The sequence below is a fragment of the Lotus japonicus genome, chromosome 1, assembly GCF_012489685.1.
Source record: "Lotus japonicus ecotype B-129 chromosome 1, LjGifu_v1.2".
NCBI lineage: Eukaryota > Viridiplantae > Streptophyta > Magnoliopsida > Fabales > Fabaceae > Lotus > Lotus japonicus.
Window position 1 is genome coordinate 3201586 of NC_080041.1, and position 25550 is coordinate 3227135.

At 35.4% G+C, this 25550-nt stretch overlaps 2 protein-coding genes across 2 annotated transcripts; both read left to right on the top strand.

Moving 5' to 3' along the window:
- The first annotated feature begins 1177 nt into the window (after positions 1 to 1177).
- LOC130733091 (pescadillo homolog) lies at positions 1178 to 11482 on the top strand. The gene is made up of 13 exons (XM_057585163.1): positions 1178 to 1331; positions 1611 to 1696; positions 1855 to 2103; positions 2195 to 2320; positions 2520 to 2604; positions 2692 to 2802; positions 3059 to 3152; positions 3255 to 3550; positions 4978 to 5085; positions 5175 to 5296; positions 10437 to 10656; positions 10755 to 10970; positions 11088 to 11482. Exons 1-13 carry the CDS (start codon positions 1308 to 1310, stop codon positions 11163 to 11165), a joined length of 1815 nt encoding a protein of 604 aa, XP_057441146.1. The 5' UTR covers positions 1178 to 1307; the 3' UTR covers positions 11166 to 11482.
- Positions 11483 to 19402: 7920 nt separating this feature from the next.
- Positions 19403 to 22762, top strand: LOC130733092 (GDP-L-galactose phosphorylase 1-like). Its single transcript, XM_057585164.1, has 7 exons — positions 19403 to 20192; positions 20314 to 20432; positions 20535 to 20594; positions 20875 to 21117; positions 21216 to 21401; positions 21520 to 21768; positions 22204 to 22762. Exons 1-7 carry the CDS (start codon positions 20087 to 20089, stop codon positions 22522 to 22524), a joined length of 1284 nt encoding a protein of 427 aa, XP_057441147.1. The 5' UTR covers positions 19403 to 20086; the 3' UTR covers positions 22525 to 22762.
- Positions 22763 to 25550: the final 2788 nt, after the last annotated feature.

The window sequence follows — 25550 nt, forward strand, 5'->3', positions numbered from 1 at the left end:
CTATTAGGTAGAGATGAAACAAAACGAGAGATAATATTGGTTTCTTAGAGTCGGAGAGTCAGTATAAAATCACATTTCATATTAAGGTATTTAAATATGTTATATATCTATTTCTAAATAGACTTATAACTTTGAGTCATTATATAAGTCAATTTGCTTATATAAATGTCAATAAGTATATAATATGAAGATATTATGATAAATTTCTAATATATAGACATCATCAATAGTAAAATATATTTATACTAATCACATTTACAATGTACCAGAAAAATACTAATCATTTTTACTTAAATAGGCTAGCCTATAAGGCTTTTTGAATGATTTGAGCCAAGCCTTTTTAACTAAATAGGCTTTTCAAAAAGCCTAAGCCTTGCCTACTTACCAATTTGGCCTGTGCCTATGGTAGGCTAGGCCATAGGCCCCCTACGAACGGTCTGGCCTATTCACACCCCTACTTCCGAATGTAAAAAAAATACTCATCCTCCTTTTTTTTGAATACCAAAAAAAAAATACTCATATCTTAAGGGGAAGAAGGTAAACTCTCTTTGAACTCTTCTGCCTCTTGGGCCTTGGCCCTCATCCGCAGTGAGTTTTTGACCCGTTCAGGCTAATTTTGGGGTTTTGACCAAACAGAGGGTAAAATTGGGCTCATATGATTTCGACACTATATTCCCCTCTAAATTGGGCCAGCCTAATCTAAGCTGGTTGGATAATGACAAAAAAAAGGTCACCTACACTTCAATTTGGAAATTTTAAATTATAAATCCCTACTATTTTAAAATAGGGTTGGTCTAGAGGTAAACAAGTCAGACTTCGTAATGTCCCGAAGGATAGCTGATACGCTAAAAGCTAGGTGACATATGGGTTGGAGATGAGAATGTCTTGGTGAGTGCAATTTAAAAACATTCATAGAGAACACACATGCAATTGTTTCCCTAACAAACTACAACAATTTTAAATTTATTTGATAAATATTAATAACAATTAACAATTTAAATTAATTAACAAACAAATATAAAAGTCATCAAGGAACTCAGCAAGTAGTTGGGGGTTCGAATCCCAACTCTTGCAAATAGAGAAAACTCTTTGGTCAGCCTCCTACCGTTTAGTGCGCTGATCGTGTCTCACAACTGTAGGCTATAAATACATTACTCAAGAGTCAAGACGTGAGCGACTAAAAAGATAATTAAGCCTAAAATGTTTCAAGAAAGTGAGAAAATAGAAGAAAAGTGAAAAGAAAAGCCCAAACCTAAACCGTTGTAACAGTCTGCTGTTATAACTCGCCTCCGCTCACAACTCCAACAATGGTGAAGCACTACAGACCCGCGGTTTGTACCTCAAACCCTCTTGTTTTGTTCCCCGTTCTCGTTGCTTTGTGAATTTGCTACAAAATCTATGTCGGTTTTCACAATCAGTGACCTTATTCGTTTCTCTTGGTATTTGAATTGATGGATGTTAGTTTTGTATTTTTGGTTCATACCCATCTTTTAATTTTGTTGGGTATGAGAAAAGTTGGAATTTTTTATATTTCTGTTGCTGCTAATGCGTTTAACGAGTTCACTCAGTTAATCATTGTTGTTGTTGTTGTTGTTATTATTGTATGGCAGGGGAAGAAAAAGGAGGGAAATGCTGCTAAATTCGTCACCAGGTCACAAGCACTGAAGCAGCTTCAAATCACTCTACCACTTTTCAGGTACTATATGTAAAAATCATTTATGTTTTCTATCATTGCTGATATGATATCATTTGGAAATTGGATATCTTTAGTGTGAGTATGAAAAAAAGAGAGAAGATAATGTGGTAAAATGTGAACAAGACTTTGATTCTTATATTGGCTTTTACAATTTCTAGGAAGCTATGCATTTTGAAAGGTGTAACTCCCCGGGAGCCGAAGAAGAAGTTCAAAGGAAATCATCACACTTATTACCATGTCAAGGATGTTAGCTTTCTTCATCATGAACCTTTGCTGGAAATACACAGAGCTATAAGGGTACATGAGAAAAAAATAAAGAAAGCAGAGGCCAAGCAAAACATTGAACGTGCAAATAGGCTGCGGGACAAAACCCCCAAACCCAAAGTAGACAGGATTATTCGCCAGAGGTTCGTTTTTTTGTTTCTGTTTATCTCAATTTATGTCTTGTAGCTTGTTGTGATGAATTTGCAATTTATTTCATTTTTCTTTGAATTACAGGTACCCAAGATTTGTGGATGCACTTGGAGAATTGGATGACTGTCTTACAATGGTGCATCTTTTTGCAGCATTACCTGCATCAGAGAGAACAAAAATTGAAGTAGAACGTGTCCACAAATGCCGCAGGTATGAATATGAACGTCTTTGGATTAATATAAGAAAGAATTCAGGCCTTGGGGTTCTATCATTCCGACTGTAGGGAAAAGTGCAAATTTTTATGCTATTATATCAAAGTCTCATTGGTATTTTCATATGCAAAAAGTGCAAATTTTTATGCTATTATATCTTCATCACTATTTATACGTACTACTTACCTTTATGCTAGATTGGCGCATGAATGGCAAGCATTCATATCTCGCATGCACAAGTTAAGAAAAACCTTTGTATCTGTGAAAGGAATATACTACCAGGTATCAATTATGGCATTTGTAATGTTTTAATCTAAAATTGTACATGTTATGAATATGGATTATGGATTGATTATATTGCTTGTGCAGGCAGAGGTTGAGGGTCAGACGATAACATGGTTAAGTCCTCATTCACTTCAGCAGGTCGTGCCTGATGATGTTGACATCGTTACCATGCTAAGTTTTCTGCAGTTATATGAGGTCAGTTTTGTATTCATGTTTCTATTTAGTATTGTCATTCTGTTAACCCATTGATATACATCTCAATTAATAGGACTATTAATCCAAATATTTTAATCATTTTGTATTGAATAAGTTCAAGTGTTCAAGTGTTCAACTGTTGTGTCAGGGTCATGTATAAACCCAATTTAGTTAACCAAACTAACATACATCTCCTAATTGTTTTAGTCAGTTTTTTTTTACTGATTTGTTAAACTTCTGTAATGAATTGCCGCAGCCTCTTCTCAGTTTTGTTAATTTCCGGCTCTATCATTCTATAAATTTGAAGTACCCACCCATACTCGATCCTCAGTTGGAAGCTTTGGCTGCAGGTACCATTTACTCAACTTAAATTGAACTTTTAAAAAATTGAATTGCTACTAATATTATATGTTTATGCTTATGCTGACCAATTTTCTTTTCAAATCATGCAGATCTATATGCACTGTCAAGATATGCCAATGCTGATCCCAAACCCTCTGTATTGAATTCTGAAGCTTCTCTTTTAGCTGGATCTGAACAAGTGGAATCCAAGCAAAATAGGGCTGTAACTGAAAAAGAACATTCTGAACTAAGACTTGCTCAACTTCAGCATCAACTTCCTTCTAATGAACCTGGTGCACTAATGCAACTTGTTGACAAAGTCGCAGGTGAAGAAGTTGAAGAGGACCAAGATACAAGAGAATGTAAAAATCTCTTTAAAAATATGAAATTCTTCTTGAGTAGAGAGGTAAGAAATTTTGATAGTCTTAACAAGCACAATATTAATTAAATTTATTGTGTCCGTCAATAGTTGGCATTCGAGCACAAAGCATGTGCCAAGTGTCATTTTTATTTAAATTTAAGAAAGTAAAAGAGTCAATATATGGATTAGTGATGCTAGTTATTGGCTAAATCTCTTAAAGAAGTAAACTTAAAGCTGATAACATAGTTATTTGAATCACTTTATAATCCAGTTGGGTGGTATATATTGTCATGCTAAAATTCGTATTAGTACTTGAGCGGCTGCCTACCTTTTTAAATTTTGGCTAGATTCTATTAGATAATTATTCATGATTCTATTAAAGATGCCAATCAATGTTGGGTCAACAACAACTGTTAAGATTGAATAATGCTGATAGAACACCTGAAGTTAACTGATGAAATATGTATTAAACAGAACGCAGATAACATACATACAACAATTTAGTTGCTGTCCCAAAGACTAAAGTCTCTCCTACAGAGAATGTTCTATGTCCAAAATATACTAACATCAACAACAATCCTATTCTCCCTAAAACTAGAGATATATATCCCTAAAACAGATCTACCATCAATTATTTTCTACAAGTAACTGTCATCAAGCAGTCAATCTGACCCATTCCCATTGAATGCCCCCAAGGTCTTGGTTTAATTTCTTACTACTGGACTCTTTATTGGTTGGTTATATGTACTTACAAATGTAACTCGTTTTTGAGGCTTATGGCATGCCACAATATTATAATTGGGCAACCTCCTCTTCCCATAAACTTGTTTGTACCCAAAAAAAGAGAATTTAGCTAGATCCTATCATTGGGAATGCCACGATATTATAATTGGGCAACTTCCTCTTCCCATAAACTTGTTTGTACCAAAAAAAAGTATAATTAAGCCAGATTCTATCAGATAATTATTCAGGGTTCTCATAAAGATGCTAATCCCAGTTGGGTCAACCATAACTCTTAAGATTGAATACTGCCCACAACATTGCCTTGGTTTCATTTCTTACTAGTGGACTCTCATTGGTAGGTTATATGTTGATAGTAATGTAAGTGTTTGCTGAGGCTTATGGCATGCCATCTTAGAGTGGGGAAACCTCTCCCTGTAAACTTGTTTGTATCCGTAAAGAAAAAAGATTATCCAAAAGTGAATCACCTTGTGTTGGTGGTAAACCAAGAAGCTGTTTGTCAAGTACTGTGGCAAAGTTAAAATAGATTACTTTTTTTTCAAAAGTTTTCAGCTTGTTAATTTATGAGATTTGTACTGTATTGTAAAAAAATTGATGCCGGATGATGCATGTCATGTGCTTATAGCACAACAGATTTTATTAGATTTTTTTATGCTATATCTTTTTAACCTGATTATTCTCAGGGTTGTATGTTTTGACGTTACTTGCGACGTCTTGGTCTAATTATTCAGGTACCCAGGGAATCCTTGCTTTTTGTTATTCCAGCTTTTGGAGGTACAGTTTCATGGGAAGGAAAGGGGGCACCTTTTGGAGAATCTGACCAGAGCATTACTCATCAGGTTTGTGATTAAGCATACTGTCTTCTAGATGACGTAACTTTTTACGCCTTCCTTTTAGATTCACTAAGCTAATGCTTTCATATGTTTAGATTGTCGATAGGGAAGCGCAAGGTCATAGGTTCCTCTCTAGGGAATATGTTCAACCACAGTGGGTATATGACTCTGTGAATGCGAGAGTTACTTTGCCAACAGAAAAGTATATGGTGGGAAGGTAAATTCCAATTGTTTATGTTTCTTCAAAGATTTCTTATCTCTGTTGTATCATTATGACCTATTGGTAGGAAGTTAATTCCTATCAAGCAAGAACATTAGAACCCTAAAATCTAAACTAAGAAAAGGATAAGAAAAGGATAGAAATAAAATACTTGATCAATTTTCTTGTTATCCATTCAAGAGTAAAAGATACAATTTATAGCTAAACATAATTCTCTAGATAACCAACAAGTGTCATCATCCTAATAAAGAGAATATTCTAGAAGTTGACACCTAATAAAAGTTTGGACATTAAACTTATATTGATAAACTATAGATAATAAATGATAAAGTGCATAAAGCCCAATATCTATAAGTCCATTAGAATGAACCTTCTACCATTACCATCCGCTGGAAGAGCATCCTTGTCCTCAAGGATGGGTTGAAAAAAAAGGATGGTCCAAATGGGCTGACCCAAGAGAAAACAAACCAATTGAGCTATCCAAGCAATGAGAAGGATCCAAGAGAGTAAAGAGCTGTGAACTTGGCTGGAGCCCAATATAGGATCACCACTGTTTGTAAAATAGCTACGGCTTAAAGAAACAAGAAAATGGTGGTCCAGCATCTTCCAAATCCAATGTCCACGTGAATATCCAGTGGTATACATGGTGAGTAGCCATGTAATGGATTCAACATGGTGTGGCCCAAATAAATAATATCCAATACCTTTAAAGCCATAAGGAAGCCAAACTAGGTAGGGAATGTCAACTACTTTATGAGCATGCAGGCACTTGAAACGTTCCTGTGCAATTGGAGCAGCTCCTGCCTTGGTAAATTGGATATGGGACATATGGCTGGCTTCCACGCCAGGATCAAACGGCCACAAATTAAAGTGAAAGAAGTTGAACGTCACAGGGTGTGCAACTTGCCAAGGAAGCTGAGTGGGTGTAACTTGGCAATCCCACGGCATAGAGTTTTTGTCCAAAGCACAAGGAAATTCAGTGGGGAGTGTGTTGCCTTGTGGGAGAGACAATTCAAGTGGTGGCCTTAGGGGAGTCTCATAAGACCAGCCCAATATAAGCAAGACCAAATTGACAGAATGTTGGACATGGGGAGCAAGTTTCTTTGGACGCCATGTGGACATAGTGTTATGCAAGGCTTGTCTTTCCACGTGAATACAACTTGACAGGGAGCCAAAAACCATGGGTCCTGGGTCCACTTGAAAAGAAGCCAATGGTGGGGAAAATGACACACCTTGTAGATTGTTAGGTCCTTGAAGAAGCACAAAAGTAACAATTAATAGTGCAAATTTTGAATTCCCCAAAAAGTAGTGTGAAGCTAGTTGGGAGAGCCCGAATATGAGTTCCAATGTAGCTTTGGATGGGACCTTGGCTACGACAGCTGCAAGAGACACTTCTTTGGAATTGGTGGTTTTCGAAATGATATAAAACTTAGTTGAGAAGGGTTCTGAGTTTCTCACCCAATCAGTCAAAACACTCTCCTTATTGGTGGACCTCATTGGCTTATTCAATCGAGTTAAGCACTTGGCTTGATGAGAGCTAATAATATGTTCACTTCTAAGAATTTCTCCAGACTGACTAAACTTAGTCTTCCAGGCCACTGGTAAGCTTTCTTGACCCACAACAGCATAGGCACCTCTCTCATTTGTAAAAGCAATTTTACTCTTGTAGTGAGAAAGCAGCAGCTTAGTCCCTGAATTGGAAATTAAGGGCCCCTCAGAAAGAAGCTCCCTCCACACAACCTTCTTTAGCTTAGTACCAAAATATACTGGTTCAATTAGTATTGCAAGGACACTACAAACTCTGGTGGCTGATTCAACAGGGAACACATGAGAGAAGGCTTTACAAGGGAAGTACTGCTGAAACTTTCTTTGCTTTATGTCATTTTTTTCTTTGAGCTGGCAAATGCTATGCCGCGTGATGAAGCCCTTGGTTTCTTTTTGTAGGTATGACCAATGGCAGAAAGTGGAAAAGGGAACCAATATGAGAACCAGGGATCCTACTTTAAAGGCACTGATACAATCACTAGATGATGAGTCCTTTGACACATGGTAGAGAACCCATAGATTCAACTCAGCAGCCATAAGAACATAGTAGATTAACTCTCGAGTAGCCAAACGATCATTGAATATGGTGAGGCCAAAATGGACTTGTGATTCCGGAAGAGATCGATTAACATGCCATGGAGGAGTGGATTGACCAGGTAAAAGCAACATGCATGAAAACAAGTCACCAATATCACACTTAGGTATGCTACTAGTTAAAGGTGTAATAACCAATATCAACAGGCTCAAATAGTGAGGACTCTCATAATAATACCACTGGCCTTTACATGAGGTTTCTGAATGTACCATGCTCTGGCTGATAAAACATGTCGTTTTTGTGGAAGTAATTGCTGAAATCAGACAGGTCAATGCCAGCATCAGTGCAGAATGTCTCCCCCGGAGGGTGCGTCCTGCTGTAAATGATGCATGGGATGTTGGTCCCAACTTGAATACATGGTAGAGTTGTGATAGAGACAAACAATTGAATTCGTGGTTAGCTGTGAACAGGTCAGGAGCCTGGCATTTAGAGTAGTCACCATAGGGTAAAATGGAAGCAGCATTTATTCCAGGGTCAAATGTCCGTCTAAACAACTGTTTATCTTGACACAAAGGCCATGAGGCAGGAATTGTAGTAATGTATAGTTGCATAAACGACCCGTCAGTATAGGCAGCAACAATTTTCTTTTCAGATTCTTTCTCATGCATTATATCAAGCAGTTGGGGTGCAGTTTGTGAAACAGTATCCAATATAGGAAAAATAGTAGCAGACCTAATCGGGGAAGGTATAGAAAGAACCTGTGTAAGGGTTTGAGTAGAGATAACTGTAGACTTCTCCATAACCAAATCTGGGGATGTAACTATTGCAGATTTAACTTGAGGTTCATCTTGGGAAATGTCCACAGATTCAGAGAGAGAACCAGGTGCCTGTAGAGTCTCATTGCAAAGATCAACACGCTGAGGAATAGCTTGCTCAGATGTGGTGGAAAATGCAACCTCTGATGTGGTTTGAAACCCAGATTTGTAAGAGTTTTCAGTTCTGCTTGAAGTTGGAACCACGTTTGCGTATTGGAACAAATTTGTAAATGGCTTTGCGTTAGATTTCTTTGATCGGTTGTTTCCACTGTTGTAGACAACACCGTTTGTTATAAATTGCCACTTGAAGTCATCCCTAAATTTCTCCCAGGAATCAATCTGATCATGCACTATCTGAAACCAAGTGGAAGCGTGTCCTCTCATGCACTGGGCAAGCAACTGCAAACGGGTTTCCCATGGGTAAGGATTTTGAAGGAAGAAGAGTCCAGCATCCAATAGCCAAGAACTTGGGTTTTCTCCATCGAATGAGGGAAGTTCACAGCTACCCGTGAACCTGTGCGTTTGAACTCGTGAAATTTGTGGGTTATGGTTTGGGTAATAGTGTGGCTTAGGTTGTGGGTTGTACTGGTGAATCTGGGGGTAAGTGTCTATAACCGGTTGGGGGTAGTGTGAGTAATAGGGTGGGAAAGGTGAAGCATATTCAAAGTTTGGGTTTGGATGGGTGTAGTGGTATGGTTGGAAGTGGGTACTGTTTTGTGATACGTGGGGAAGGGAAAATGGTTTGGGGTTGTAGGAATAGTGTGTGGCAGATTGGGTGTAGGAAGAGGTTTGGTAATGGGGATACGGTGGGGGTTGTGGTGGGATTGAAGGTGGCTTGTTGTGCTGGTAGGCAACTGGATATGAGAACCCAGAATCAGTAGAATGTTGCTCAGAAAAACCTTCATTATGAAGCACTTCTGAGTGAAACGGTGCAAGATCTGGAGAAAACATCACTGGATGTAACCGTGTGGGAAGCAAGAGATCAGAATGAAAGCACCAATTTGGTAGGAAGTTAATTCCTATCAAGCAAGAACATTAGAACCCTAAAATCTAAACTAAGAAAAGGATAAGAAAAGGATAGAAATAAAATACTTGATCAATTTTCTTGTTATCCATTCAAGAGTAAAAGATACAATTTATAGCTAAACATAATTCTCTAGATAACCAACAAGTGTCATCATCCTAATAAAGAGAATATTCTAGAAGTTGACACCTAATAAAAGTTTGGACATTAAACTTATATTGATAAACTATAGATAATAAATGATAAAGTGCATAAAGCCCAATATCTATAAGTCCATTAGAATGAACCTTCTACCACCTATTTGGTGTTGATTGTGGTAGTTTACAGTTTCTATCTTCCAAAATGTGGACTTTCTTCATATTTTCATTTTCTTGTGCCTTTATTCTTGGGTAATTGGAATTGCATTTTCTATGCCTATTATTTTAGGGTCTTTAGGATTCTTATTGATTGTAGTGATCTTGGTAGGAATGTGTTATTTAAAACAAATTAATGTTTTCTACTAGGGATCATGATATCTTTCTGGGGTCACAGTTCTACATATTCTTTCATCTCTTCATTTTGTTTGATGAATTTGTTGCGATTTAAAAGTGTAATTATCTAAATCTGAAAAAAAGAAAGAAACATAAGCCCCCCAACCTAATAGATAATGGGTAGTTACTTTGAAGCTTCACAGTTAAACTTTTCCCAGAAGCTAGAAATTATGATAAGTAGTTAATTTTAATTTTAAGGGTTTTCGCTCCTTTCATCTCTTCAATGGTTGATAAACATCCATATACATAAATATGGATTTGTTGAAATACACTCTTGATTTTAATATTAACTATGCCACTATTTTTTCCTTAAACTGAACTGCTCACGAAAGAACCAAGTCCTATTTCTGGTTGCAATTTTTCTGTCTTATCTAGGAGATGAATTTACAAGCATGTCAATATGCAGCGTCATACATTTATTATTTGAACCATATCTTACAGAGTGATGCTGTAAAGAAAAACTATAATAATTAAGCATGCTAAAACAGATATATTACAATATAAACAGACTTTCTTTACTGTTAAAATTGTGTTAAATTAGAAAATTGATTTCTATCAATTTATAAAAAAACATTATTAGAATGTGCGTGTGTATTAAACAACATTATAGAAAAAAGTGTATGTATATTAAAGAAAGCCTATCTGATTCTAACGTTAACTTTCCTTAAAATGTTTCTTTTGCCAATAGGATTCCTCCACCGCACCTGTCACCTTTTGTTAACTATGATGAAGGAGCATATGTTCCTGACTATGCAAAGATTATTAAACAATTACAAGCTGCTGCTGAAAAGGAAGTCCTTCCGCTCCCAGGTATTGGAAAAGAAGATCTGGAAGATCCTCAAAATCTTCTGGCAGAAGGTATGATCGACCGAGTGGAGGCTAATGAAGCAGCCAAGAGAAAGCAGAAGGTATGCATATTGTGAGAAGAACATTGCATCATTATTGTCGGAATGAGTTGTGGGGATCTTCCTATGTTAGATCTAACATTTGGATGGTTACATTGCAGATGATGATTCTGGAGCAGCAATACCATGATGATTTGAAGAAAGAACTCAAGGGTGTGACACATACTTCAGCAGGTTCTAATGTTGAAAAAGAAACTTCTGGAGGGGAGAAGACTGTAGAACCAGCTACCAAGGTTCAAGAAAATGTCGATGATACTGCTGACATGGGTAAACTTATGATGTCACGTAAGAAGAGGAAGCTATTGGAAGCAATGCAGGTAAGCTCTTTTTATCCTTCTTATGGAGACTTGAGTTCTTTAATTCCTAGGAATGCTCTTATTTGTGTTGTTTTTTTCTTTTCAACTTCATTTACTAATTGAAAATCTGTCAATCAGATATCTAATAAACGCAAGCAAGATCAGACTGAGCTTCTTAAACAACGGAGAAAGAGATTAGATGAAGCTCAGAGTTAAAAAAAAGTTGAAGAGATCCTGCATCTTCAAGGATTCCAGCTATGACTTCATTTTGTATTGTAGCTGCTGATTTTGAACTTAATTATGCTCTTGTTCTTTCAGTTTTGTTACTTATATGTTTTCGTAAGTTAATTTGGAGTCAGGAGTTTTCACGTTTTCAGAATTGAGGCTTAGATTTTTTGCCTGTTCTCCAGATTTAGAAGTTAGATCAACTAGGGTGTGTAAGAAAACTATAAATGTAAACTGGATATTTTTATTTTTTATTTTTTTGAACCTAGAGAAAACTGGATGTTACTCATCGTAGTTTTAGTTATTGACCATTAAAAAGCCCTCTCAGTTTTCTGTTTGCAGTCGGTTAGCTAAGAGTAGGGGTGCTCACGAGTCGGTTTGGATTGAGTTTTGACGAAAAAACAATACAAACAGAACAAAAGGGGATTGGTTGGGTTGGTCTGAGTTTCACGTCTTTTCAATTTAGAATCTGAATTGATCCAACCAGATCATAAATGGGTTGGTTTGAGTGATTTGTGTGATTAAAATAATTATGAAATCAATTCTGGTAGACAAAAAAAAAAAAACATGAACCAAAGGAATAGCTTTGTCTCACACTTGTAATCATAGTGTTTTTTTTTTTTTTGGTCAAAGATGTATAGAATAAAAGCCCATAGGGTTACCAAACGACACTTACAACATGTGAGAATAAATCTCTATGAGTGCTATTCACAATGCACATACACATGAGAAACTGAAAGAACAAGCATGCACACTCTAACTGACTAAATCAGCCTAAAAACATGATGCAAAACCCTATAAGCCCAACAATTGCCCCCCAGAAACCAAAACCAAAGATACTAAGTGACTTATGAGCGAACAAGATCATAACATTTTGAACAACACTCCCATAAACAACTCGATCGGCTCTGTCGGAGTTGTAACCTGTGCAATAAACAAGGAAGACCATCACGGCTTCAATAACACAAATGGGGACAAAAAGCATCTCTGGGAACTTGGATGACAGAGACTCCTGCAGATTCCATACAGGCCTCAGATGCAGTCAAGTCGCAAACAGAGGCATCCACCATGGAAGGTGGCGGCAGAGGTGGAGGCGGAAGAGGCGGCAGAGGAGACGACGGAGGAGAGCAGATCGTTGCACGAGTCACCACTGTAACAAACCTGAGATGGACCAAGGAGAGGTGGTGGTTCTGGTGATGGTTGGTGGCGGAGGTCGGTGGGTTACTGCCGACAACAAGATCCGGGAAAGGCCATAGATCTGTTCATGAGGAAGCACAGAACACAAAGCTGGAGTAGGCAGCAAGATGAGGACAAGGAGGTGGTAGTGAAGCTCAGGACAGCTGCTGGTGGTGCGTTCTTAGATCTACCTCTGAACGGTGGGAAGGTGGTTTGAGGTGAAACACAATGGCGGTGGGAGGATGGTGGGGGTGGAAGAAGCAAAGGAGAAAACAAAAAAAACCCACTTATTTGGGTAAATAAACCACCTAAAGTGGTAGAAACTCACCTATTGTGAGAAGAAACCCACCTTTTGTGGGAAACAAACTAAGAACTAAAGAAAACATGGCCTCCCTAATGGAGGAAAAGGACCCCCCAAAGGGGAGAAGAATACCCAAAAACGGTTGTAACCCTAGCACAGCAACGTTAGAAATTGAGACCCTGAGTGCGTCCTGTTAATCATAGTGCTTTCAATACTTTTTCCGGGCTACTCATTAATGGGGCGTCATCTCAACCCATCCTATTTGTAATAGGCTTTGAGTGAGCCAAGCTTAGCTAGCCCGTATTGCCACCCCTGATAATCAAGTGATTCCGACCTTGAACACCCACAAAAGGTGTTTGACATTTGTCTGAATTTGATGTCTTATACATCCTCCGGTCACATATATAAGCAAAAAAACACTTTTTATGTTCATTCATTTAATGAATGTATCTAGTTGTTTTAATGACTAGATACATTAATTAAATGAATGAACCTAAAAAAGTGTTTTTGCTTATATATGTAATCGGAGGGTGTATTGGAATGCGGCTAAGGGTTATGCAAATGTGAGTCCTTTCACCAAAGCTTTGTACTTTTGGAATGAGATGCGTTACAATTTCACAAACTTTCATGTTTAAGAAAATCATTACATATTTATAATTCATATGATTAAAGGTGTGTGCATTGCTGTACACATTGATTATACCTGTTGACAGTGGCAACGAGCAATATTTTGTGCTTTGATTGGATATTTAATGGGAATGGTGAAATCTGAATTTGCTTAATGATGTGTTTGATGTTAATGATATACAATGAATGATGAAATCTTGAAGAATGAAGAGCTCGTGGTATAAGATTTGATGCATGAGATTAATTAGAAATTTATTATTTTTAGTATCTTTAAATACATTTAGGATCTATTCTATTTTTAATTAAGTTAGGATCTTTTAGGATATTATTTATTTTTTGTTAGGAACTTATTTATTTTTCTTTTAGGATATTATTTATTTTTCTGTTATGATATTTTTTTTTCCCTATTTAAGCACTTGTAAGACATAACATATTCAGTTTTTTTATTAATAATAAAATTCAAGAGTTTTCTCTTCTTCTCTGGTGGATTCCAGTTTATTTTATAGGGTTTTAGTGTTAATTCCACAAAAGATGAAAACTTTGGCCATATGAAGTCCTCAGAGTATCTTACATGTGAAATCAAATCCTCAACTCCGCTTCCTGAAGGAACGCAATTATTCTCTGTAATCCAAAAGCTCACAAAGTGATTTTGGAGAAACTGGAGAGGTTAGGATTGATTAAAGATAGTGATGGTGCTCATGGAATATTTGTTGAAGGAGATGATAAAAAAAAGTTCAGAGTTGTAGAAATGTTGTTGTTCGTTTGGTTGGTTTGCATGTTGAAGCCCTTTATTTAGAAGAGAACTCATGGTCAAGTTCTTTGGAAGAAGAGGGTAATGTAAAGACATCAGATGCACTTGGTTATGACGCATTTATGCGGACATCAGACAATTCTACACATATTTGGGTATTCGACCCAGACATTCTTAATGTCACATGTATAGAGGTCGTCCTTTTTTTGTTACGTTAGAACTCGGGGTCGAGTTCTTCACAAGAAGAGAGTCTGATGTAGGAGCAGATTAATTAGATGTTTATTATTTTTAGTATTTTTAAATACATTTAGAATCTATTTTATTTTTAATTAAGTTAGGATCATTTAAGATACTTTTTTTTAAGAACTTATTTATTTTCAATTAGGATCTTTTAAGATATTATTAATAAGTTCCTTCTAATTGAAAATAAATAAGTTCCTAACATAAAATAAATAATATCCTAAAAGATCCTAACTTAATTAAAAATAGAATAGATCCTAAATGTATTTAAAAATACTAAAAATAATAAATTTCTAATTAGTCTGCTCCTGCATCAGACTCCTCTTCTTATGAAGAACTCGACCCTGAGTTTTAACGTAAAAAAAGAACGACAATATGCTCCTCCATCAAGATTTAATCAATAGTAATAATTTATAATATTCTTTTGTTGTGCATGGTTTAATAGTATGGTAGAAGATAAAAAGTACTTTTACGTGGTACCACATAAACTAAATTTCAAAGTGTTGTTGATATTAATTGGTGGGAATAAAAGTGCTTGTCTTTGTCTCGGTCCCTCAGTTAAATAAACTTAGGAATGATCCCTCCCAAGATTCGGAATCTTGCACTATAGCTTTTCAGATATACCACTTTTCCAAGGTGTGCAATAATTTCTTGGTAAATCTATTATTGTATTTATTAATAAGTGTTGGTTTATTGGTAAACGAATTGAATCCTACAATGGTACTCCCTCCGTTCCTGATATTTTGTTGTTTAAGGTTATGCACATTGTTTAAGAGTGCAATTATTGATAAATTTGTTGACATAAACACCCCTATTTAATGTTGAGATAGAGTGAAGAGAGAGAGTGATAGTTATTGGTTAAGAAACTTGTTATGATTTTGATTGGTAAAAATAAGAGGTGGTTGGTGAGAGATATAATAATAAATGAGGGTATACATGGAAAAAATTAAGAAAAAATGCATTGGGTTTGTAAAACAACAAAAATTTTGAAATTTAGGTCAAAAGTTAAAACAACAAAAGATCAGGAACGGAGGGAGTAATGATCAGAAGACAAGTTTGATTATTTTGAAAATCATTCATTAATTAAAAGTAACATGTATCTACAGTTTTCGGTTTTCCAAACTGATGTGAACAACTCAAAGAATAGTATTTTTGAATATCCATTTAAATATTATACAATGGATGTTAAACTAAGTACATGGTTATCTTCTGATGTAAAAAAAAAAAACTAAGTGCACGGTTCAATTATCTGAAATTTGAAATTTAAGAATATCAATTTTAGCTTACGGATCGGGAAGTATATTTTTTTTTTGCACTTTCTGAATATAAAAATTTAGCTTGCATAAGTTCAAGTTTTAAAAGAGAAAAAAATATCATGTTCTCGATGATAACTTGTGATATATGAAATAATTTTTTTCACATATAATCAAATGATGGCTAGCTTAAAAAAATAATTTAAAAGTATTAGCTCGTGAACAAAATTTGAGGTATGATGGAGAGACATAAAAAATAATTTCAATATCTTACATAAAATATATATTTTTGTTTAATCATCACAAACATAATGATATGATTGCATATTGACATATTGTCCAATAATAACATAAATCTGACACTAACTACATATACGTCAAAATTAATGCACTTTTTACTTAAACTTATATAATTTTATTTCTACAAAAATATTATTATTAGCAAAGGGAATGTTTTAAGAGGATTATTCAAAACATGCCTTGTAATTAGGTAGGACCTCAGTTACAAAAAAAAAAAATTAGGTAGGACCTCACGTTCAAAAAAAAAGGTAGGACCTCACGTGGTAGATTCCAACTTTGTTTTTTTTTTTTCTTTCTTGGTGCACATTCACGTGGAATTGAGTGTGTGAAATTAAGTGTTATTGAAAACTCAGTAGGTTTTCGTATTTAAAGAAAAAAGGCTAAAAAATACTCCCTCCGTCCCTAATTATAAACTAAAGTTGTAAAAATCACACTTATTAAGAAAGCCTTAATTGATGCATTGGTTTTCAAAAAAAATGTACAACTTTCTATGTTTACCCCTATTTATGATAACACTTTTTCATCATTGTACTACTAATGATGGTGCTCCACTACCAATAAATGCAAGGGTGAATATGGAAAGAAATATTAACTTTTGCAAGGTTAGCTTATATTTAGTGACACAAAAAAAGTATCAATGTTAGCTTATAATTAGGGACGGAGGGAGTACATTTTTGACCCTTATGTTTTAACTTTGTGCAAATTCTGCCCCTACTCTATTTTTGTCGACGTTTCTACCCCTTATGTTTTCAAACAGTGCACTGTCTACCCCTCCGTCAGTCAGGTTTTCTCAGGAGATGTTCCTGAGTGGATTAGAGAGATGAATAGAAGTATATGAAGTTGATGATGATCAAGGAAATGATATAAATTAAATTTGTTTAATTTGATGTATATATCAATTATGTATGTAACTGAACTGGTTAAATGCATGTTTTGCTACTTAAAGGTCTTGAGTTTGAATCTCTCATGCCCCTTTTTCCAATTTCACTTATAATTTCCACATTGCAGGTCCAAAAAATATAAAAAAAAAAAGTCAAATCAGCTCATTCCGTTAGTTTTTTAATGTCTAGACTGACACGGAAGGGTAGACGGTGCACTGTTTGAAAACATGAGAGGTAGAAACATCGACAAAAATAGAATAGGGGCAGAATTTGCACAAACTTGAAACATCAGGGGGCCAAAAGTGCTTTTTAGCCAAGAAAAAAATTGATTATGAAATAAGTTTTAAGTGAATGCTAGAAAATTTATTTAAGTAACTTTCTAAGTATCAGAAAATGTTACAACTTGTATAAATGGTCATAAGATCTAATATTGTTCTAGATGACATAGAGGTTTCATACCAAAGTGAATGTTATGTTGGTCGTTCAGGATTGTTAAAACGAGATTTATCTCGTCTAATAGTAAGTTGACCAAAACAGAGCTGACAGAACTAATAACATAAGGGTTGTCCAGTCTAGCCATTGACTCAGAAGTTATTAGGTTGAGTGCTTCAGTATACTTCATATCAGACTTATTTTATAAAATCATGTTTGATCGTTTAGAACGTCATTCACTTTACTCAATGAATACTCTTTTAAGATCGACTTTGAGTTTCTCTATCTCTGATTTAAAAGTTGACTTGAGCGTTAGAGTGTTTTTTTATAAGTACACCTTATCGTACTCTGCTGAGGATGTTTCTCACACCATCGTGTATTCAATCTACATCCGCGCCACTAAGATTAGAGGTACTTAAACTCAAAGGTACGTACTCTAAACTCTTTTACTGGAAGAACAAAAAAGTTGATCTAAACATGAGTAGCTTTGTAGAATAAGTGATTATAGAACAACTAAAACTGAATTCAATCATGGTATATTTTGATGACAGTTGGATTGTGTTGGTGGACCCGGGCCCACCTTGAAAGGATATTTTGATGGCCATTTAATTCAATTAAAGAGGAAATTTCATGGGCTGGAATTTTCTGTTTGATGCAAGAGATAAAGAAAGTGCAGAGCTTCTTCCCTGCGCTATAGGTTGCCACTCATTTGTCATCAAAATTCAAAATAGACAAACACTAGGAGATTTCAAGTCCACAGAAAAATTTATATTTTGTGGTAGATACAAAATATACGAGTGTGTGAGAGTCGATTTACGTGTATTCATGTTAACGCATTGTTCCTTTCTTTTCTTCTTTTGCAAGTTTAAAAGGAGTTGTCTCGTACTATATGGTCCATGGGCAGAATGTTGACAACATTTTCAGTTACATATAATATATGTACCACCAATATTGTCCTATTGATTCATCATTATATTTCTATCAAAATCTTAGGACTTTTTATTATTTTAATAAATTACCTTGATTCATTTTCTAAATCGTTTTTTATTTATATGAAATAATTTTTTTCTTATAATTATTAAGATCAATATAATTATAAGCAGTTGATGAAGCAGTAAAAGATCCAACCTAATGAGGAGATCCACAAGCGAGTTAACAATATAAAAGCCTGAAAGCACAAGTTGCGAAGTTAGCCGTGATGGATGATGGTGGTATTGATCAAGTTGCTTATGTAGCTTTTCCTTTTGTACTTGCGACGAGGATGACTCGGAGACGGAGAAGTAAGAATAAGTAATTATCATTAGTGTCGATGAAAAAATAATTTGGTGATTAAAGTCGTCGATAAGTTACTGAAGGTTTTGATCGTAGGAAGTATACCGACAGTCAAAATCATTGGTAAAACAATAAAATTTATGACGAGGTTTATACCTAAAAAAAATGGAACTGTCACAATACGTAATTTTCGTCATGTGGTCGTAGTTAACGTGAATGAGAGTTGGAACGATGTTGTAAACCACATGTGCATGGGGGATGTAATTTGAGATAGACCTGAGAATTGGCTCTTGAGAAATTTTTTAGTTAAAGTCCTGGGAGGGCATTTCACGCAGAGCTTCTTGCAGATGAAAAGAGGTTGCAACACACTTGCGACTTGGGACACAGCTCGGAGTGCTTTGTTTGTCATACTACAGAGATGTCGTTCGCGTTACTACGGGCACCATATATGGAGGTGGATACATTCTAAGATCGGGAAATATCACTCGAGTTTGAGCAATGATGGGCTAGGATTGGAAGGTAACCATCTTAGCTATTTTCATGGAGCAAAACTTGGTTGTTGATGCGCTAGGATTGGAAGGTGACCATCTTAGCAATGGCAAGATCTTCTCTTTGAATTTGGAGACTGCCTCCTTCTAGTATTATTGCATCTTCGTGTCGTAACGTTTTAGCTTAGTTTTTTCCCCTTGCTGTTGTTTCCACATGTATAATAAAAATTAAGAAATCAAAATGCTATTTTCCTATTTTCCAACAAAACAAACAAAAGTTTTTCTCATTTCCAGTTTTTTTCCGATGTTAGTCGTTAGCAATGTTAGTAAATTAGTTATTCGAATCATGGACTCTTCACCCTTCCAATCTCTTATCTCTCCTAACTCTTATCACTTAAACTAACTTTCGGTCACTTATCTCATTTCGAGTCTTGTACCGGTTCGTTAGTGTGGTCCGGTCCCTCGCAGCCAAATCATAGAAAAGTGAGAAGAAAGCAAAGAACTCACCATGTGTGAAAGCACCACCACCACTCTCTTTCGATAATTGTCTCTTCTCTCGTCTACTCTGTTTCCTTCCTCACCATTCGTTAACCACCCTTCCTTCCTCACTCCTAGTACAAATTCACAACCACATTTCATCTTCCTCTTCCTTATCTATATAACCAACCCAATCTCTTCCTCTAATCCCCACCAACCACCCCATCACAAAAACCCTCCAAAGCTTGAAACTTTCCTCCATTTTGCATGCTGGGTCGCTTGCGATTTCAAGTTTTGCAAAGCCAAGTTTCCAGGTTCGTAAACAAGAAGAAAGTGGAAGAAAAAAAATCAGATTTTTTTATCTGGGTTTGGGTTAAAACCCGGTTTGACGCATTGTAGACATCACGGCTATTCTCAGAGATTCTCGGATTCTCTTTCATGGCCGAACTGTTCGACGTAAGGGTGGTTGTGTGACTACTACTGCCACCAATCCTGCGCCGCACGGTGGCCGTGGTGCTTCGCCTTCAGAAGGTGGTAGCCCCTCTGACCTTCTCTTCCTTGCTGGTGGTGGTGCTGGTGCTTTCTTCTTCTTCTTCTCTGTTGTAGTTTGCTAGATTAGTCTTTTGTCAGTGTAAGCTATTAAGGTTAGGATTCTCAAAGAGATTTTTACTAAGATCAAGTTGAACAAGGTGTTTGTTGTTTAGTTTGGTGAAAATGATGTTGAAAATTAAGAGGGTTCCTACTGTTGTTTCCAATTATCAAAAAGAGGAGGCTGCTGGGGGTTGTGGTAGAAACTGCCTCAAAAGTTGCTGCATTCAAGGTACTAATTAGACCAATTGATTTCTATGTTAATTTTTTATTATGTTTGTGATTTTTGTGGTTAGCATGCATGTAATTTTGGTTTTGTTTAATCTAAAATTTACTATTTGTTTTCTTAACAGGTGCAAAGCTACCTTTGTATGCTTTCAAAAAGATCAACAAGGTTACTGAAAAGGATTTGGACCTCCATGAATCTGGGGAGCCTCCTGTGGCCTTTCTGGAATCGCTTATTCTTGGGGAGGTACTTATGGAATTTTGATGATGGAGGAAGTTGAACAATTTTTTGTTTCTCAAGTTTTATTGTTATGTTTTGTGTTAATGGTTGTTTACCTTTTGATTGCAGTGGGAAGATCGCATGCAGAGAGGACTTTTTCGCTATGATGTTACGGCCTGTGAAACCAAGGTTTGATTCTTTGATTCGTTTTCCTTTTTTCCCCTGTCTATGTATGGTGTTAGTATTCTTTTGGGGATGCATGGATATGGAATCAGAATCCTCTCATCTGTAGTGTATCTCTCTCTTCATACCTATTAAATAGTTGGTAACCTATATTTATGAAGAAAGAGATAGACGCAAAGTTTCACATGACACTATTGTGTGACATCAAAGGATCCTAATTCATGGATACGGTATATGTCTATATGAGTTTAGTTTCATGTGTTTTTGTGGTAATTTTTTGGTATAGGTGATTCCTGGTGAATATGGTTTCGTTGCTCAGCTTAACGAGGGTCGTCACCTCAAGAAGAGGCCAACTGAATTCCGAGTTGATAAGGTCCTCCAGCCCTTTGATGAAACCAAATTCAACTTCACTAAAGTTGGGCAGGAGGAGGTCCTCTTTCAATTTGAAGCTAGTGATGATGGTGAAGTCCAGTTCTTTCCAAATGCTCCAATTGATGTTGACAATTCTCCCAGCTTTGTTGCTATCAATGTACGACTCTTGCCTTTTGTTCAAATTTTGCATTTGCTGGTTCATTAGGCTAAAGGTGTTTTATCTGAGGGTGTTTCGTGTTTGATTATTTTTAACAGGTTAGTCCTATTGAGTATGGGCATGTTTTGCTGATTCCGCGCATTTTTGAGTGTTTGCCTCAAAGGATTGACCGCGAGAGCTTCTTGGTTGCACTTCATATGGCAGCAGAAGCTAATAACCCATATTTCCGACTTGGTTACAACAGCTTGGGAGCTTTTGCAACTATTAACCATCTCCACTTCCAGGTACTTCCCTCACCCTGAGCTAGCTTTTGGAGTAGAGTTAGGCTGCCCGAATTCTAAGAAATTTGACGGTTAATTACTTTGTTATAAGATTTTAATTTGTTGTTTATGATATTTTCAGGCTTATTATTTGGCTCTGCCCTTTCCCATTGAGAAGGCTCCTACTAAGAAAATTGCAAGCTTAAATGGTGGTGTGAAGATATCTGAATTGTTGAAGTATCCGGTTAGAGGCCTTGTCTTTGAGGGTGGTGATACTTTGGAAGATTTATCAAACATTGTTTCTGATGCTTGCATCTCCCTTCAAAACAACAACGTACCTTACAATGTTCTGATTTCTGACTGTGGAAGGCAAGTGTTTCTGTTACCTCAGGTAAATGATCCCAAACTCATTTAACTTCGTGCAGGTTTGGATATTCATTTACAATTGATTCTAAAGGCAAAATCAATCATGGGAAGAAACTTATGTGAGTAGCTTTTATGCTTGTTGGATCAAAATCAGAATTGATTTTGGATAATCAGAATTGATTTTGGATAGAATTGATATTGGTAAAATTAATTATGAGAGTTGATTGAAAGTAAAATGATTTATGTTTGGATACGTTTATGGGAAAAGTGATGATTCTATAGTTAATGTTGTGAAATAAGTTATAAAATATCACAATTGATTTTATCCCCCTGCTGCTTAAATTACTCTCTCGAGCTTATCCGCAGAATTGACTAAAAATAAGCTGATCCAAACATGCTAGATTAGTTTTCCAAATTCACTTCCGTTAACTGCATGGGTACTCATCAAATAGATTTACAGTGTTATGCAGAGAAACAAGCTCTTGGAGAAGTGAATGCTGAGCTGCTTGACACCCAAGTGAACCCTGCTGTGTGGGAAATTAGTGGACATATGGTTTTAAAGAGGCAAAAGGATTATGATGAGGCATCTGAAGCCAATGCTTGGAAGCTTCTTGCAGAGGTTTCACTCTCTGCAGAGAGGTTTCAAGAAGTGAACGCTTTTGTTTTTGAAGCCATTGCTTTAGATGTCAATGTTCATTGTCTTCCAGAAGATGTAGCAGTCAACTCAAACACACACCCTTCTGTGGTGGCTGGTTCACTAGAATGTGTTGTTCTGCAGTAACAAATGCAGTGATTCTGCGGTATTAAAAGAACTTCTGAATTATGTCACAGTTGAAATAAGTACCATCTATGGTAACAGTTTCCTATGTTGTGCCTATTAAGATGTATTCAAGGTTGTTGTCTATAGTTAGTGCTTGGATGTATGTTTGGGTCCTTTCACCTAGCTGAATAACATGTATCTGTTCCTATGGATGATAAATGGTATATTTGTTATGTTTATGGATGTCAATTATTTAGAATTTGATTTGATGCAAATCTTTTTACACCTTGATAGTATGTTTGTATCAGCTTGTTTTTTCTTCTGAATCAATTTTGACATTCAGAAGCTACCTATAGGCTTATACCCCGAATTGATTTTGGTTGTAGTATCAATTCTAGAATGATTTCCAAACATGTATGATTCTCTTCCAATATCTTTTGGCTGCGCTAGATTTTTATTTGGTCTTTGAATGGAACCTGTTGCATCATAGTATAATGTCAAAGATTCCATTCCATCCACTATAATTGTAGGTATAATATATAACAAGAGTAGACCCACAAGTTTCATGGGATAGACAAAAAATACATTTCTTTGGTGGAGGCTTTCTTTTAAGAAGTGTTAGTATATTTTAAAAGCTTCAAAAAATAAAATTGGTGAAGGTTATATTATACTATCATGATTGATCTTTTATTTTGAGAAGTGGTTGTCTAAATGACCCAAGAACAAATTTCAATTAAATTACTCTAATTCTAGGTGGAATAAGTAGATTTTCTAACTCATTTATCTTAAATATTATTGGTCCACCTAGAAATAGAGTAATTTTTCCAAAGTTTTCTTAGGACCATTTACACAAATTCTTTAGGGGAAATGAATGGATGTTTTTGAGGATATAATCGGCTTTTATTAAGTTGAAAACTTTAAGCAATGATGTTATCAAAGATGTGGCAGGGCCAGCCCTGGGCCTGTACAGGCAGACCCACAGCTCGGGGCCTCCAAAAAGAAGGGGTCCCAAAAAAATTTCCATTAAACTTTTCCAAAAAAAAAATTAAGTAGTTAATTTTTTTTTTTGGATAATATTGACTAGAATATGACGTTTTGTTTATGTTAGTCACATATTTTTTAAGTTGTTGATGCTATTTACAATTTAAATAGATAATGTTCTTTAAAAAAATTATTGGGGGTCAATTTTTATTATTTACTCAGGGCCTCCAAAATGTCGGGATCAGCCCTAGATGTATGTTATTAGTTTGAAAAACATATGAAATTATATATATAAATATGAAAATGAGAGGTATAAATTAATATCACAAGATGTGTGGGTGGGTTTGGATTCATTGAATGGAGAGGTAGAATATGGAAATGAAATAAGTTCTATAAAAAAATATTAACACCTTTTTCAGAAAGCCATCAACTTCTTTAGTTGCCCTTTGCGAACCCGTAGAAGTATTGGTGAACTTACGTTTTTCTTTTGAACAAAGAATTTCTTTCACGTTTCAAACATTTGAAAGCATGACCACCAACGTTGTGTTGGTCTAGTAATAGGTTAATTAGACACATAAGAATAAGGACACAATTTCGAACTTGAGAAAGAGAAAAGTCATTTGTTGATAGAGATTGTCATAGTTTTTCAAATAAGATTAGTCTTGCACTCAAAGACGGATTGCTTACAGTGAATTGAAAAAAAAAAGTTATATGTGAAAGCGTCATTTACAAGAGTAGCTAGAAATCCGAACTTTTAACCGCCATCAAAACACAACCTACAAGTTTAGTGTGTGTTTGATTTTCAGTTCACACGCGTTTCACGACAGTTTCAATTGAAAAACACGAATTCCAATGTGCGAATGTAAAAGTAACTCTTAGATTCCGTTGGGTTGAAAATGCTTTTGAGTTGATCTCAACTGAAATTCAAACACACCCTTACCCTTAGTGTATTACCATTTGAACAACTGGATCAATCAGAAAGTGTGAAATAACAAAATACTAGAAATTAAACCCGTGCATTGCACGGGTTCGTTTTTAATTTGTATTTCTTAATTGTAATATTTAAATTTGCAGAAAGGTAAGAAAACTATTATTTAGAAGAAGATTTATAATATATGTATAATTAAATATAATTGAGTTATGATATTCTCACACTTTCTTTCTCTAATAAGGGAAAAAATGATCAAACAGGTAGATTTTTTTTTTTGCTTCATCGGAAGAAAAAATAGGTAGATTTCTATTAAGATTGAAATGAGAGTAGTTTTTTTTTATATAAAATAAATTTAATTACTTAATTAGATTAGTATTGAAATGAACGTGGTACTCTACTATTTTTTTTTCTAATATTGATTTAGTCATTGTAATGATGTTATCAGTTGTGCTAATTTTTTTTATCAAGATTGATGTGTTGTTTACCATTGCTGGTGGCATAGGAGTTCTTTTAAAATCACTTTCACAAACATAAAAATAGATTCTATCTAACTGCAGGATGGACGTCATTTGTTCCCTTTGAATGATTAAGTTGCTATTTTTTTCCATAATATGACAATATTGAGGAGTGAAAGATTCTCATTTCTTATCAAGAATATAGTGAGTACTACATTTTACACTTATCTTTCTAGTGCAGTATATAAATTTATGTGGCTCACACTTTGTTACTAATTTGTGTCATATAAATATAGAAATGATGATATATTTGTATGATTTCAATTGAATGAGAAGAATTGTTTAGTGAATTACCATATATGTGAAACTCACAGTTTTATTTTCCAATCATCTGCAACGGGGATATATCACTAAGTAATGTGTGTTTTTTGTTGTTGTTGATGATCTTTCTCCTGCAATAAAGAAATAAGAATGAGTAATTTAAAAAAGCAATTTTGAAATTAACTAAAATAATTAAAAATGACATATTTGTTGAAGTAGTTAGAGACAATTGTCATTTTTTTCTCACCAGCAGCTGAAGTCTAAGAAATATGAATAATTTGAGTTTGTGAGTGATTTCACTGGTTTGTTTATATAGAGATATAATAGATGCATGGTTCAATACAATACAATACATTTCA